This window comes from Pseudophryne corroboree, chromosome 2, assembly GCF_028390025.1.
Source record: "Pseudophryne corroboree isolate aPseCor3 chromosome 2, aPseCor3.hap2, whole genome shotgun sequence".
In the NCBI taxonomy this organism is placed as follows: Eukaryota; Metazoa; Chordata; class Amphibia; order Anura; family Myobatrachidae; genus Pseudophryne; species Pseudophryne corroboree.
The window spans coordinates 395,933,390-395,948,538 of NC_086445.1; the positions used below are offsets into that span (position 1 = coordinate 395,933,390).

At 46.7% G+C, this 15,149-nt stretch overlaps 1 protein-coding gene across 5 annotated transcripts in view; it reads right to left on the reverse strand.

The window, feature by feature from the left end:
* MGAT4A (alpha-1,3-mannosyl-glycoprotein 4-beta-N-acetylglucosaminyltransferase A) overlaps window positions 1–15,149 on the reverse strand; it is a 218,703-nt gene that overhangs the window by 38,890 nt on the left and 164,664 nt on the right. For all 5 annotated transcript variants that reach the window (XM_063953344.1, XM_063953345.1, XM_063953346.1 and 2 more), the window contains 4 exons: window positions 9,576–9,689; window positions 3,390–3,465; window positions 1,786–1,900; window positions 1,484–1,614 (listed from right to left, as the gene is read on the reverse strand). In XM_063953344.1, the coding sequence (XP_063809414.1) occupies window positions 1,484–1,614; window positions 1,786–1,900; window positions 3,390–3,465; window positions 9,576–9,689 (436 nt within the window). The remainder of the gene's footprint in view (window positions 1–1,483; window positions 1,615–1,785; window positions 1,901–3,389; window positions 3,466–9,575; window positions 9,690–15,149) is intronic.

Sequence of the window (15,149 nt, forward strand, 5' to 3'; positions counted from 1 at the left end):
ATTATCTGCTGGATACACGCAGTGAGCCTGCATGCAGACCAATCTAGCACCAGCGATAGCGCAGGGCCGCGCATCGCTATGGGGGGTACACACGGACAGATCATGCTTACAATCTAAACAATCTAGTCAGATTGCTTACATTATAGCTCCGTGAGTACCCCCCTTAAGATTATCTGTCCAGTCTGTCTAGTTGGAATGAAAATCTAGTAATGCATGAGAGCAAATTACAACTGACCAGATAATCTTACAGTGTGTATGCAGCTTCAGCCCCTGGAGGTTTAATAAATATTCAAGGGTGGTATCTAAAGTAATCTTGTTTGAAATAGTTAAGATGGGCATAAACTATAGAATTATCTGTCAGATAATCTATGGTTGGCATGAAAACCTGGTAATGGATGAGAGCAACTGACAATTGACCATTTGCTCCCAAACGGTTGACTGTCAGTTGCTCTCATCCATTACCAGGTTTTCATTCCAACCACTGATTATCTGACAGATAATTCTATAGTGTATGCCCAGCTTTACCCACAGAAATTAGACTAGGATAAATTCCACTGTCTTTTTTTGTTGTTGTTAGGTGGGCAGACCAAAAAGAGGCTGCTTGTAATAGAATGTACTGTATATCTGTCAATGAGAAGATTACAAAAACAGATCCTGGGGCTCTTTGAGGGGTACTAACCACAGGCTGGTTTGGAACAAAGCACATAAGTGCGCAGGAAAGTAGTAAGCGGTAGTATGTGCAGCTGAGCATAATGTCCAGTGACAGAGAACCAAGTTCCCCCTTAGAGCTTGTGTTCACTGCATGGTAAATGTGTGGTTGGGGATTAATTAGTGTAAGCAGGGTCGGACTGGCCCACAGGGGAAACCACCGGTGGGCCCCACTGCCTGTGGGCCCACCTCCTCCTCTAGGGATTAGGTTCCAAACTGTACCCTAGTGCACTTTTATTATACATATGTTAACTTATACTGCACAGGACTATGGGCACAGCCGATGCACTCTCTTACAGTTAGCCGGGCCTCTGTTGTGGTTGGCCACACCTCCACTATTGCCTGGCCACACCCTTAACCATGGGCCCCTACCACTGCATTACCCCGGTGAGCCCTTTTTGCCCCAGTCCGACACTGAGTGTAAGTGGGGTGAACAGCATGTTTTGTCCAGAGCTGGTAAAAGATGCCTACTGATAGCTTGATGTTGAGCTTCTATGAATATCATATTAGAAGGGCAAACTCCCCCTCATAGTGTTATAGGTCAAATTATACCTCACTAAAGGCACTGGAGCTCTGTATTTTTTTCTTTTAAGAGAATATAACTGTATTTTTATTTCCACACATTAAAAATAGCTATTTTTTTTTAAAACTGTGTTAAAAGAGGGAGAGCATAAACTTTCCATAAAAGACTGCAGAGACATAGCAGAACATATATCAATGCTGACATTATATGCAGTTCAAGTTAAAACCATAACAAAATTTTATCATGACTTACTGCATCTTTTTCTGGGTTACAGACTTTTACCCATAATATGTGATCTAGAAGCCAATCAATAGGTTTCTCCTTATAGAACATAAAAATGAACTCAACAATGAGTGTGATATCAGGTGCTTGAAACATTTTCCCTGTATTAAAAAAAACAACAAAAAAAACACAAAACAAAAGAGGTAACTACATTTAAATGGAAATCACACAACTATTATTATTTGGGGATCTCCTTGGCAAATGTGTTACAGAGCTATTCAAACTGAACTATAGCTCTGCAAATGTGTTTAATAAAGTTGAAGTTTCCTTACCAATGAATCCTAACTGAGAGAATTCCAGAATCATCCACTCCTCAGAAGACAGCTGAAGTGCAAAGTTCTTTATTGTACTGAAATAATTTTGCTTGGCAACAATATCATCTTCAAGCTGCCGAGATACAGGACACAAAGTGCATTTTATATGTACACCAATGCAATCAATAACATAAAACTAGTAATTGTATAAGAAATCAGTCAAACTGACTTGTATTCCACATACTGTACAGTCTTTCTCCCTACCAGTTGTCTGCAGACCTAGCTTTCTATGCAATATATTGCGTTAGATTTACTACCCAGAAAGCATTTTCATGACCCTAAACTGTGAGATCGCCACAAATAATGCTATTATCTTTAGGATACATAGAAATTTGGGGAGGCTAGTAGTAACTTACACTAACATATTGCCTGATGCACTGGGTATTCTACATTAGATGCTAGTGTAGATTCTATATTAGATGTTAGATTCTCAGAGAACCGAGCCCACCCAAACTTCCAGGATCTGAGTGGATCCGTGCCGGTACTCAGATATCCCAACCTTTCTTGGATCTGAAGAGGAGGCAAAATGTAATCTTCCCCGGAATCGGATCTCATAGGTGTTGGATTCGGATACCTAGTCCCATTGAAATCAATGGGCTGACTGCTGATCGTCTTATCCCAGCATTCTCGTCCCCACAGGCTGCTGCTGTGCTGTACAGACACACAAACCAGGCATGGCAGGCCCTGAGATGCGCACTGTACACTGCAGCACTCGGTCCATCGTCATCCTCACAGACACCACTGGGGACATTTACCATCAGGGGTGCCCTACTGCCTGCTGTCACAGTAAGTGCACAGCTGGCATGTCTAACTGCAATGAATTCGACTATATCCGTCCTGCAGTGTGTCCCGCATTGCATACGACCTGTACTGTACCATACCTGCACTGTAACCCACTCAATATTTAACAGTGTCCCCCAACGTATTCCGCACTGTACCCTGCAGGTACAGAATGCTGTTTTGGGTTGGAGAGAATTTGGGGAGCTGCTTAACAAAAAGGTTGATTGATCAGGGCTTTACATGGGCACAGAGTGCCAGTCATTAGTGGCCTCAGGAGGGAGGTACAGATTGGGCACTGAGAACAGGCATATGCACTTGTGTAGGGGGCCTCTACGTCTGTTGTTGCTGTTTTACACATGGTTTAGGGATTTTTTTTCCTTTGCAGTTAGTTAACTGCTACTACTTCTGAGCAAGGATATTCCACACGATTCTTCGTAAATTTCTGTGTATTGTTTCTATTGAAAGTACTTGCAAGTTGATTTGATTGGCTATTGCTAATACATTACTAATTTGCAAAACATTTTAAACAGAAATAACTGCTGTGTGTTTGTGCCGCTGCTCTATATCTTAGTTTAGTCAGCCTTTGGCCAATATTGGTAAACAGTATTGTAAGCTGTGAGGTTGTCATAACGGAGTGGAAACAACTGGAAATTGTCAGTAAGCTGGCCACACATTGTGCTCTACCTGAGATCCACTAGCAAATAAATTACAGGAATTTGTTCTGCAATTACAAATGACCTGTGTGTGCTACAATACATGAAATGTACGGAAACAACATTTACCTGAATGTAATAAATACCCTTCCTCTGAGCATACATCATAAGAAAACAATAGTCTAAATTTTGTTTGGTTCGCCATCTGCAAAAAGAAAAACACAGGGGGGGGGGGGAACTAGCTGTAAATAGCACAGGTATTATATTTGCAAACACAATCATCTGTAGATGGTGAGAATAATAAGAATTTACTTACCGATAATTCTATTTCTCGTAGTCCGTAGTGGATGCTGGGGACTCCGTCAGGACCATGGGGTTTAGCGGCTCCGCAGGAGACAGGGCACAATAATAAAAGCTTTAGGATCAGGTGGTGTGCACTGGCTCCTCCCCCTATGACCCTCCTCCAAGCCTCAGTTAGGATACTGTGCCCGGACGAGCGTGCATAATAAGGAAGGATATTGAATCCCGGGTAAGACTCATACCAGCCACACCAATCACACCGTACAACCTGTGATCTGAACCCAGTTAACAGTATGATAACAACGAAGGAGCCTCTGAAAAGATGGCTCACAACAAGAATAACCCGATTTTTGTAACAATAACTATGTACAAGCATTGCAGACAATCCGCACTTGGGATGGGCGCCCAGCATCCACTACGGACTACGAGAAATAGAATTATCGGTAAGTAAATTCTTATTTTCTCTAACGTCCTAAGTGGATGCTGGGGACTCCGTCAGGACCATGGGGATTATACCAAAGCTCCCAAACGGGCGGGAGAGTGCGGATGACTCTGCAGCACCGAATGAGAGAACTCCAGGTCCTCCTCAGTCAGGGTGTGCCCCTGACCAAGTAGCAGCTCGGCAAAGTTGTAAAGCCGAGACCCCTCGGGCAGCCGCCCAAGATGAGCCCACTTCCTTGTGGAATGGGCTTTTACTGATTTTGGCTGTGGCAAGCCTGCCACAGAATGTGCAAGCTGAATTGTACTACAAATCCAGCGAGCAATCGTCTGCTTAGAAGCAGGAACACCCATCTTGTTGGGTGCATACAGGCTAAACAGCGAGTCAGATTTTCTGACTCCAGTCGTCCTGGAAACATATATTTTCAGGGCCCTGACAACGTCAAGTAACTTGGAGTCCTCCAAGTCCCTAGTAGCCGCAGGTACCACAATAGGTTGGTTCATGTGAAAAACAGAAAACACCTTAAGGAGAAATTGAGGACGAGTCCTCAATTCTGCCCTGTCAGAATGAAAAATTAAGTAAGGGCTTTTATATGATAAAGCCGCCCATTCTGACACACGCCTGGCTGAAGCCAGGGCTAATAGAATCTTCACCTTCCATGTGAAATATTTTAATTCCACAGTGGTGAGTGGATCAAACCAATGTGACTTTAGGAAACTCAAAACAACATTGAGATCCCAAGGTGCCACTGGGGGCACAAAAGGAGGCTGTATATGCAGTACCCCTTTTACAAATGTCTGAACTTCAGGCACTGAAGCCAGTTCTTTCTGGAAGAAATTCGACAGGGTCGAAATTTGAACCTTAATGGACCCTAATTTTAGGCCCATAGACAGTCCTGTTTTCAGGAAATGTAGCAAACGACCCAGTTGGAATTCCTCTGTAGGGACCTTCTTGGCCTCACACCACGCAACATATTTTCGCCAAATGCAGTGAAAATGTTTTGCGGTTACATCCTTCCTGGCTTCGACCAGGGTAGGGATGACTTCATCTGGAATGCCCTTTCAGGATCCGGCGTTCAACTGCCATGCCGTCAAACGCAGCCGCGGTAAGTCTTGGAACAGACAAGGCCCATGCTGGAGCAGGTCCTCTCTTAAAGGTAGAGGCCACGTTTCTTCCGTGAGCATCTCTTGAAGTTCCGGGTACCAAGTCCTTCTTGACCCATCCGGAACCACGAGTATCGTTCTTACTCATCTCCTTCTTATGATTCTCAGTACTTTTGGTATGAGATGCATAGGAGGGAACACATACCCTGACTGGTACACCCACAGTGTTACCAGAGCGTCCACCGCTATTGCCTGAGGGTCCCTTGACCTGGCGCAATATCTGTCTAGTTTTTTGTTCAGGTGGGACGCCATCATGTCCACCTTTGGTTTTTCCCAACGGTTTACAATCATGTGGAAGACTTCCCGCTGAAGTCCCCACTCTCCCGGGTGGAGGTTATGCCTGCTGAGGAAGTTTGCTTCCCAGTTTTCCACTCCCGGAATTAACACTGCTGAGAGTGTTATCACATGATTTTTCGCCCAGCGAAGAATCCTTGCAGTTTCTGCCATTTCCCTCCTGCTTCATGTGCCGCCCTGTCTGTTTACGTGGGCGACTGCCGTGATGTTGTCCCACTGGATCAATACCGGCTGACCTTGAAGCAGAGGTCTTGCTAAGCTTAGAGCCTTGTAAATTGCCCTTAGCTCCAGTATATTTATGTGGAGAGAAGTCTCCAGACTTGATCACACTCCCTGGAAATTTTTTCCTTGTGTGACTGCTCCCCAGCCACTCAGGCTGGCATCCGTGGTCACCAGGACCCAGTCCTGAATGTCGAATCTGTGGCCCTTTCATAGATGAGCACTCTGCAGCCACCGCAGAAGAAAACACCCTTGTCCTTGGAGACAGGGTTATCCGCTGATGCATCTGAAGATGCGATCCGGACCATTTTCCCAGCAGATTCCACTGAAAGGTTCTTGCGTGAAATCTACCGAATGGGATCGCTTTGTAAGAAACCACCATTTTTGACAGGACCCTTGTGCAATGATGCACTGATACTTTTCCTGGTTTTAGGAGGTTCCTGACTAGCTCGGATAACTCCCTGGCCTTCTTCTCCGGGAGAAAACATCCTTTTCTGGACTGTGTCCAGAATCATTCCTAGGAACATTAGACGTGTCGTCGGAAAAAGCTGCGATTTTGGAATATTTAGAATCCACTTGTGCTGTCGTAGAACTACTTGAGATAGTGCTACTCCGACCGCCAACTGTTCTCTGGACCTTGCCCTTATCAGGAAAGCGTCCATATTTCTTTTAGGAAGAATCATCATTTCGGCCATTACCATGGTAAAGACCCGGGGTGCCGTGGACAATCCAAACGGCAGCGTCTGAACTGATAGTGACAGTTCTGTACCACGAACCTGAGATACCCTTGGTGAGAAGGGCAAAATTTGGACATGTAGGTAAGCGTCCCTGATATCCAGTGACACCATATCGTCCTGGTTCGCTATCACTGCTCTGAGTGACTCCATCTTGATTTGAACCCTTGTATGTAATTGTTCAAATCTTTTAGATCTCACCGAGCCGTTTGGCTTCAGTACCACAATATAGTGTGGAATAATACCCCTTCCCTTGTTGTAGGAGGGGTACCTTGATTATCACCTGCTGGGAATACAGCCTGTGAATTTTTTTCCCAATACTGCCTCCCTGTCGGAGGGAGACGTTGGTAAAGCAGACTTCAGGAACTTGTGAGGGGAAGACGTCTCGAATTTCCAATGTACACCTGGGATACTACGTGTAGGATCCAGGAGTCCACTTGCGAGTGAGCCCACTGCGTGCTGAAACTCTTGAGATGACCCCCCACCGCACCTGAGTCCGCTTGTATGGCCCCAGCGTCATGCTGCGGACTTGGCAGAAGCTGTGGAGGACTTCTGTTCCTGGGAATGGGCTGCCTGCTGCAGTCTTCTTCCCTTTCCTCTAACCCTGGGCAGATATGACTGGCCTTTTGCCCGCCTGCCTTTATGGGTACGAAAGGACTGAGACTGAAAAGACTGTGTCCTTTTCTGCTGAGATGTGACTTGGGGTAACAAAAGTGGATTTTCCAGCTGTTGCCATGGCCACCAGGTCCGATGGACCGCCCCTTTATACGGCAATACTTCCATGTGCCGTCTGGAATCTGCATCACCTGACCACTGTCGTGTCTATAAACATCGTCTGGCAGATATGGACATCACATCTACTCTTGATGCCAGAATGCAAATATCCCTCTGCGCATCTCGCATATATAGAAATGCATCCTTAAAATGCTCTATAGTCAATAAAATATTGTTCCTGTCAAGGGTATCAATATTTTCAGTCAGGAAATCCGACCAAGCCCCCCCAGCGCTGCACATCCAGGCTGAGGCGATTGCTGGTCGTAGTATAACACCAGTATGTGTGTATATACTTTTTAGGATATTTTTCAGCTTCCTATCAGCTGGCTCCTTGAGGGCGGCCGTATCTGGAGACGGTAACGCCACTTGTTTTTATAAGCGTGTGAGCGCCTTATCCACCCTAAGGTGTGTTTCCCAACTCGCCCTCACTTCTGGCGGGAAAGGGTATACCTCCAATAATTTTCTATCGGAGGAAACCCACGTATCATCACACACTTTAATTTATCTGATTCAGGAAAAACTACAAGTAGATTATTCCCACCCTACATAATACCCTTATTTGTGGTACTTGTAGTATCAGAAATATGTAACACCTCCTTCATTGCCCTTAACATGTAACGTGTGGCCCTAAAGGAAAATACGTTTGTTTCTTCACCGTCGACACTGAAGTCAGTGTCCGTGTCTGTGTCTGTGTCGACCAACTAAGGTAAATGGGCGTTTTTACAAGCCCCTGACGGTGTCTGAGACGCCTGGACAGGTACTAATTTGTTTGCCGGCCGTCTCATGTCGTCAACCGACCTTGCATCGTGTTGACATTATCACGTAATTCCTAAATAAGCCATCCATTCCGGTGTCGACTCCCTAGAGAGTGACATCACCAATACAGGCAATTTGCTCCGCCTCCTCACCAACATCGTCCTCCTACATGTCGACACACACGTACCGACACACAGCACACACACAGGGAATGCTCTGATAGAGGACAGGACCCCACTAGCCCTTTGGGGAGACAGAGGGAGAGTTTGCCAGCACACACCAAAAACGCTATAATTATACAGGGACAACCCCTTATACAAGTGTTTTCCCTTATAGCATTTTCACATATGTAATCATATCGCCAAATAAGTGCCCCCCCTCTCTGTTTTAACCCTGTTTCTGTAGTGCAGTGCAGGGGAGAGCCTGGGAGCCTTCCTCACAGCAGAGCTGAGCAGGAAAATGGTGCCGTGTGCTGAGGAGAATAGGCCCCGCCCCCTAAAACGGTGGGCTCTTCTCCCGGAGTTTGTGAGATCTGGCAGGGGTTAAATACATCCATATAGCCTCGAGGGCTATATGTGATGTATTTTAGCCATAAAAAAGGTATAATACATTGCTGCCCAGGGCGCCCCCCCCAGCGCCCTGCACCCTCAGTGACCGCTGGTATGAAGTGTGCTGACAACAATGGCGCACAGCTGCAGTGCTGTGCGCTACCTTATGAAGACTGAAAGTCTTCTGCCGCCTGTTTCTGGACCTCTGGACCTCTTCAACTTCGGCATCTGCAAGGGGGGTCGGCGGCACGGCTCCGGGACGAACCCCAGGGTGAGACCTGTGTTCCGACTCCCTCTGGAGCTAATGGTGTCCAGTAGCCTAAGAAGCAAATCCATCCTGCACGCAGGTGAGTTTACTTCTCTCCCCTAAGTCCCTCGTAGCAGTGAGCCTGTTGCCAGCAGAACTCACTGAAAATAAAAAACCTAACTTAAACTTTTATTCTAAGCAGCTCAGGAGAGCCACCTAGATTGCACCCTTCTCGGCCGGGCACAAAAATCTAACTGAGGCTTGGAGGAGGGTCATAGGGGGAGGAGCCAGTGCACACCACCTGATCCTAAAGCTTTTATTATTGTGCCCTGTCTCCTGCGGAGCCGCTAAACCCCATGGTCCTGACGGAGTCCCCAGCATCCACTTAGGACGTTAGAGAAATACATATCTAGACCATGGTTGTTCCTAAAAGCATTCTCAGCATTTTCCCCTGATTTAGGATATGCTGATCTTTGCAATGTTTAAATCTCTCTTCCACCTCTGCTGGCAGACTGTTCCACTTATAGGTAGATGTTCTGATTGGCACTAACTACCCCCCCCCCCCACACACACACTTCCCTTTAGCTCGACTGATTCTAATTCTCCCCCTCAAAGAAATTAGATAGACCAACAATGTGTGAGCCCTAAGAAAAAACATTGTGAGCAGAATTATTAGAACATGCAGGCTAATGACTCCCAAATGCAATACTTCCACTGCATTACCTGAAAAAGGAGCCAGTAAGTGCTGTATTTTAATTTTAACAAGAAAAAAAAAAGAAGAGAGAACTGATTCTTCCGTTACACATATCACATGGTGCTGTGTATTTGTTGTATCACATACCTAACTCTTTCCTTTGAATCTCCAAATGTCTCCTTTAAATTTGTCATGTCTGGATAATAGGCGGCAGGAGGTGAGATCACTTCAACTAAACCAGAGCCTATTTCTGTGGAGAATCTAATAAACATTTAAAATGGAGTTATTGACACTGGATATTGTGCAATAGGATATTCTCTGTATAAACTTAATACAAAAAGGTAAATCAGAAAATCTATAATTCATGGGCTCTAGTACAATGTAATATAATGCTAAGTTATTATTGTTTCATATGCTAAAATAAGAATTTACTTACCGATAATTCTATTTCTCGTAGTCCGTAGTGGATGCTGGGGACTCCGTCAGGACCATGGGGTTTAGCGGCTCCGCAGGAGACAGGGCACAATAATAAAAGCTTTAGGATCAGGTGGTGTGCACTGGCTCCTCCCCCTATGACCCTCCTCCAAGCCTCAGTTAGGATACTGTGCCCGGACGAGCGTGCATAATAAGGAAGGATATTGAATCCCGGGTAAGACTCATACCAGCCACACCAATCACACCGTACAACCTGTGATCTGAACCCAGTTAACAGTATGATAACAACGAAGGAGCCTCTGAAAAGATGGCTCACAACAAGAATAACCCGATTTTTGTAACAATAACTATGTATAAGTATTGCAGACAATCCGCACTTGGGATGGGCGCCCAGCATCCACTACGGACTACGAGAAATAGAATTATCGGTAAGTAAATTCTTATTTTCTCTAACGTCCTAAGTGGATGCTGGGGACTCCGTCAGGACCATGGGGATTATACCAAAGCTCCCAAACGGGCGGGAGAGTGCGGATGACTCTGCAGCACCGAATGAGAGAACTCCAGGTCCTCCTCAGTCAGGGTGTGCCCCTGACCAAGTAGCAGCTCGGCAAAGTTGTAAAGCCGAGACCCCTCGGGCAGCCGCCCAAGATGAGCCCACTTCCTTGTGGAATGGGCTTTTACTGAATTTGGCTGTGGCAAGCCTGCCACAGAATGTGCAAGCTGAATTGTACTACAAATCCAGCGAGCAATCGTCTGCTTAGAAGCAGGAACACCCATCTTGTTGGGTGCATACAGGCTAAACAGCGAGTCAGATTTTCTGACTCCAGTCGTCCTGGAAACATATATTTTCAGGGCCCTGACAACGTCAAGTAACTTGGAGTCCTCCAAGTCCCTAGTAGCCGCAGGTACCACAATAGGTTGGTTCATGTGAAAAACAGAAAACACCTTAAGGAGAAATTGAGGACGAGTCCTCAATTCTGCCCTGTCAGAATGAAAAATGAAGTAAGGGCTTTTATATGATAAAGCCGCCCATTCTGACACACGCCTGGCTGAAGCCAGGGCTAATAGAATCTTCACCTTCCATGTGAAATATTTTAATTCCACAGTGGTGAGTGGATCAAACCAATGTGACTTTAGGAAACTCAAAACAACATTGAGATCCCAAGGTGCCACTGGGGGCACAACAGGAGGCTGTATATGCAGTACCCCTTTTACAAACGTCTGAACTTCAGGCACTGAAGCCAGTTCTTTTTGGTAGAAATTTGACAGGGTCGAAATTTGAACCTTAATGGACCCTAATTTTAGGCCCATAGACAGTCCTGTTTTCAGGAAATGTAGGAAACGACCCAGTTGGAATTCCTCTGTAGGGACCTTCTTGGCCTCACACCACGCAACATATTTTCGCCAAATGCGGTGAAAATGTTTTGCGGTTACATCCTTCCTGGCTTCGACCAGGGTAGGGATGACTTCATCTGGAATGCACTTTCAGGATCCGGCGTTCAACTGCCATGCCGTCAAACGCAGCCGCGGTAAGTCTTGGAACAGACAAGGCCCCTGCTGGAGCAGGTCCTTTCTTAAAGGTAGAGGCCACGGTTCTTCCGCGAGCATCTCTTGAAGTTCCGGGTACCAAGTCCTTCTTGACCCATCCGGAACCACGAGTATCGTTCTTACTCATCTCCTTCTTATGATTCTCAGTACTTTTGGTATGAGATGCATAGGAGGGAACACATACCCTGACTGGTACACCCACAGTGTTACCAGAGCGTCCACCGCTATTGCCTGAGGGTCCCTTGACCTGGCGCAATATTTGTCTAGTTTTTTGTTCAGGCGGGACGCCATCATGTCCACCTTTGGTTTTTCCCAACGGTTTACAATCATGTGGAAGACTTCCCGCTGAAGTCCCCACTCTCCCGGGTGGAGGTTATGCCTGCTGAGGAAGTTTGCTTCCCAGTTTTCCACTCCCGGAATTAACACTGCTGAGAGTGTTATCACATGATTTTTCGCCCAGCGAAGAATCCTTGCAGTTTCTGCCATTTCCCTCCTGCTTCATGTGCCGCCCTGTCTGTTTACGTGGGCGACTGCCGTGATGTTGTCCCACTGGATCAATACCGGCTGACCTTGAAGCAGAGGTCTTGCTAAGCTTAGAGCCTTGTAAATTGCCCTTAGCTCCAGTATATTTATGTGGAGAGAAGTCTCCAGACTTGATCACACTCCCTGGAAATTTTTTCCTTGTGTGACTGCTCCCCAGCCACTCAGGCTGGCATCCGTGGTCACCAGGACCCAGTCCTGAATGTCGAATCTGCGGCCCTTTCATAGATGAGCACTCTGCAGCCACCGCAGAAGAAAACACCCTTGTCCTTGGAGACAGGGTTATCCGCTGATGCATCTGAAGATGCGATCCGGACCATTTTCCCAGCAGATTCCACTGAAAGGTTCTTGCGTGAAATCTACCGAATGGGATCGCTTTGTAAGAAACCACCATTTTTCACAGGACCCTTGTGCAATGATGCACTGATACTTTTCCTGGTTTTAGGAGGTTCCTGACTAGCTCGGATAACTCCCTGGTCTTCTTCTCCGGGAGAAAACATCCTTTTCTGGACTGTGTCCAGAATCATTTCTAGGAACATTAGACGTGTCGTCGGAAAAAGCTGCGATTTTGGAATATTTAGAATCCACTCGTGCTGTCGTAGAACTACTTGAGATAGTGCTACTCCGACCGCCAACTGTTCTCTGGACCTTGCCCTTATCAGGAAAGCGTCCATATTTCTTTTAGGAAGAATCATCATTTCGGCCATTACCATGGTAAAGACCCGGGGTGCCGTGGACAATCCAAACGGCAGCGTCTGAACGGATAGTGACAGTTCTGTACCACGAACCTGAGATACCCTTGGTGAGAAGGGCAAAATTTGGACATGTAGGTAAGCGTCCCTGATATCCAGTGACACCATATCGTCCTGGTTCGCTATCACTGCTCTGAGTGACTCCATCTTGATTTGAACCCTTGTATGTAATTGTTCAAATCTTTTAGATCTCACCGAGCCGTTTGGCTTCAGTACCACAATATAGTGTGGAATAATACCCCTTCCCTTGTTGTAGGAGGGGTACTTTGATTATCACCTGCTGGGAATACAGCCTGTGAATTTTTTTCCAATACTGCCTCCCTGTCGGAGGGAGACGTTGGTAAAGCAGACTTCAGGAACTTGTGAGGGGAAGACGTCTCGAATTTCCAATGTACACCTGGGATACTACGTGTAGGATCCAGGAGTCCACTTGCGAGTGAGCCCACTGCGTGCTGAAACTCTTGAGATGACCCCCCACCGCACCTGAGTCCGCTTGTATGGCCCCAGCGTCATGCTGCGGACTTGGCAGAAGCTGTGGAGGACTTCTGTTCCTGGGAATGGGCTGCCTGCTGCAGTCTTCTTCCCTTTCCTCTAACCCTGGGCAGATATGACTGGCCTTTTGCCCTCCTGCCTTTATGGGTACGAAAGGACTGAGACTGAAAAGACTGTGTCCTTTTCTGCTGAGATGTGACTTGGGGTAACAAAAGTGGATTTTCCAGCTGTTGCCATGGCCACCAGGTCCGATGGACCGCCCCTTTATACGGCAATACTTCCATGTGCCGTCTGGAATCTGCATCACCTGACCACTGTCGTGTCTATAAACATCGTCTGGCAGATATGGACATCACATCTACTCTTGATGCCAGAATGCAAATATCCCTCTGCGCATCTCGCATATATAGAAATGCATCCTTAAAATGCTCTATAGTCAATAAAATATTGTTCCTGTCAAGGGTATCAATATTTTCAGTCAGGAAATCCGACCAAGCCCCCCCAGCGCTGCACATCCAGGCTGAGGCGATTGCTGGTCGTAGTATAACACCAGTATGTGTGTATATACTTTTTAGGATATTTTTCAGCTTCCTATCAGCTGGCTCTTTGAGGGCGGCCGTATCTGGAGACGGTAACGCCACTTGTTTTTATAAGCGTGTGAGCGCCTTATCCACCCTAAGGTGTGTTTCCCAACTCGCCCTCACTTCTGGCGGGAAAGGGTATACCTCCAATAATTTTCTATCGGAGGAAACCCACGTATCATCACACACTTTAATTTATCTGATTCAGGAAAAACTACAAGTAGATTATTCCCACCCTACATAATACCCTTCTTTGTGGTACTTGTAGTATCAGAAATATGTAACACCTCCTTCATTGCCCTTAACATGTAACGTGTGGCCCTAAAGGAAAATACGTTTGTTTCTTCACCGTCGACACTGAAGTCAGTGTCCGTGTCTGTGTCGACCAACTGAGGTAAATGGGCGTTTTTACAAGCCCCTGACGGTGTCTGAGACGCCTGGACAGGTACTAATTTGTTTGCCGGCCGTCTCATGTCGTCAACCGACCTTGCATCGTGTTGACATTATCACGTAATTCCTAAATAAGCCATCCATTCCGGTGTCGACTCCCTAGAGAGTGACATCACCAATACAGGCAATTTGCTCCGCCTCCTCACCAACATCGTCCTCCTACATGTCGACACACACGTACCGACACACAGCACACACACAGGGAATGCTCTGATAGAGGACAGGACCCCACTAGCCCTTTGGGGAGACAGAGGGAGAGTTTGCCAGCACACACCAAAAACGCTATAATTATACAGGGACAACCCCTTATACAAGTGTTTTCCCTTATAGCATTTTCACATATGTAATCATATCGCCAAATAAGTGCCCCCCCTCTCTGTTTTAACCCTGTTTCTGTAGTGCAGTGCAGGGGAGAGCCTGGGAGCCTTCCTCACAGCAGAGCTGAGCAGGAAAATGGCGCCGTGTGCTGAGGAGAATAGGCCCCGCCCCCTAAAACGGCGGGCTCTTCTCCCGGAGTTTGTGAGATCTGGCAGGGGTTAAATACATCCATATAGCCTCAAGGGCTATATGTGATGTATTTTAGCCATAAAAAAGGTATAATACATTGCTGCCCAGGGCGCCCCCCCCAGCGCCCTGCACCCTCAGTGACCGCTGGTATGAAGTGTGCTGACAACAATGGTGCACAGCTGCAGTGCTGTGCGCTACCTTATGAAGACTGAAAGTCTTCTGCCGCCTGTTTCTGGACCTCTGGACCTCTTCAACTTCGGCATCTGCAAGGGGGGTCGGCGGCACGGCTCCGGGACGAACCCCAGGGTGAGACCTGTGTTCCGACTCCCTCTGGAGCTAATGGTGTCCAGTAGCCTAAGAAGCCAATCCATCCTGCACGCAGGTGAGTTTACTTCTCTCCCCTAAGTCCCTCGTAG